General features: G+C 43.4%; 1 protein-coding gene across 1 annotated transcript; it reads right to left on the bottom strand.

The window, feature by feature from the left end:
* Nucleotides 1-742: 742 nt before the first annotated feature.
* LOC107489558 (uncharacterized) lies at nucleotides 743-1333 on the bottom strand. The gene has a single exon (XM_016110305.1). It carries the CDS (start codon nucleotides 1331-1333, stop codon nucleotides 743-745), a length of 591 nt encoding a protein of 196 aa, XP_015965791.1.
* Between the last annotated feature and the right edge of the window lie 429 nt (nucleotides 1334-1762).

The following is a 1762-nucleotide window of genomic DNA, read 5'->3' as shown; positions in this document are numbered from 1 at the left end:
CAGGTTGGGTTGCCTCCCAACAGAGCGCTCTTTTAGCGTCGCTAGCTCGACGATTCTCCTGTATCAGGGAGGTTGATAGTGCTTCAAGTCTTCTCCTCTGGCCGTAGACCTATATCCATTGGTTGTATTAATGATCTCTACATGTTCCAAGGAGAGAACTCTGTTGATGGTGAAGACTTTGGGTAATTGAGATGGTACAGTGGGGAGATCAGGGGGGATGTCTGGGAAATAAGCTGAGATTACTTTATCCCCTGGAGAGAAATCCTCTGTAGGGATCTTCTTGTTCCTCTACCTCCTTGGTACCTTCTTCTTTGTTCCTTGTGACGTTGTCTTGCTCTTTGTGACCTCCTCCTCTAAGGAAATATTGTTGCTAGTCTCATATGATTCTAGTGGTTTAGGTTCCTCCTGATTTTCTTCGAGCTGTGGCAATTGCTGTTTGCCTTGTTCTTTAATCAATGGGATTCCCAGATGTGCTGGTTATGCTTCAGTGCTTGTTTCTTCCTTCAGTATCTCACATTGATCTTTCTTTGGTTCATTGTTCTCTTGATCTGTTTCTTGTGAGCATTTGAAAACATTGAAGGGTGAGCTGTTCATCATGGATCCTTAGAATTAGCTCCCCTCGCTCCACATTTATGAGTGCTCTGGCTGTAACTAGTAATGGTCTTCCCAATATGATTGAGCGAGTGTGACTCTCTTCCATGTCCAATATGACAAAGTCTGTTGGGAGGAAGTATTTCCCAACCTATACCAACACGTTTTCCACCACTCCTATTGCTTGTTTTTGAGTTTTGTCGGCCAGCCTGATGACTAGATCTGTGGGCATTATCTCATTGATCTGCAGCCTCTTCATAAGGGATAAGGGCATTAAGTTGATACTTGCTCCCAAATCGCAGAGTCCTTTATCAAACATGGTTTCTCCTATGGCACAGGAAATGTAGAAACTCCCTGGGTCCTTTCTTTTTGTAGGCAACTCTGGTTGAATGAGAGCACTACATTCCTTATTCATCACTATAGTTTGGCCTCCCTTGAGTGAGCTTTTCTTGGGAAGCAGCTCCTTCATATACTTGATGTAGGTCGGCATTTGTTGGAGGGTCTTGATGAATGGTATGTTTACATGGAAGGATGCAAACAAATCAAGAAACCTTGAGTATATTCTCTTCTCCACAGCACCATTGAGTAATTGGGGAAAGGGTGCATAGAGTCTCAGCAACTCCTGTTGTAAGATTTTGGGTTGTTGGTGATCTTTTTCCTGCTTCTCTGCTGAGGTATCTTCAGGTTGTTCTGACAGCTTGTTTGGCTCGTTCTTGGTCTCCTGATCACTTGTAGTGACCATCTTGCAATCTTCCCATCTTACTTTCTTTGTTTCTCCTCTCGGATTTTTCTCCGTATCACTTGGGAATCCATCTGTAGGTTTGGGAATGTGCTCAGAGAGATAACCTACTTGAGATTCCAACCTCTTGATGGTGTCTCCCTAGTTCTTAAAGTTGGCTCGCACTTCCTCCTTGAACACCTTGTTTTCTTGAATCTCTTTGCATATACCCTCAAGTAAGTTCTCAATCCTTGAGAGTCTGTATCAGAAGGTGATGGTGAGTTGAGATTGGAGGGATGAGAATGGTTAGGTTGGCTTTGGTATAGGTATTGAGATGGGTTGTTATGTGATTGTTGATATGGTCTAGGTGTGGCATGTTGGTGAGCTATGTTGCTGGGATTTGGACGTCTTTGATTTTGGCTTTGATCTTGTTGATTTTCCCATCCAAAGTTG

This window comes from Arachis duranensis, chromosome 5, assembly GCF_000817695.3.
Source record: "Arachis duranensis cultivar V14167 chromosome 5, aradu.V14167.gnm2.J7QH, whole genome shotgun sequence".
Lineage (NCBI taxonomy): Eukaryota > Viridiplantae > Streptophyta > Magnoliopsida > Fabales > Fabaceae > Arachis > Arachis duranensis.
The sequence above is the reverse complement of the archived record's forward strand: the minus strand, read 5'-3'. Positions and strand labels throughout refer to the sequence as shown.

What these genes read in the sequence shown, in the direction of transcription:
- LOC107489558 (XM_016110305.1), bottom strand. Translation starts at nt 1,333, where the DNA reads ATGGTCACTACAAGTGATCAGGAGACCAAGAACGAGCCAAACAAGCTG.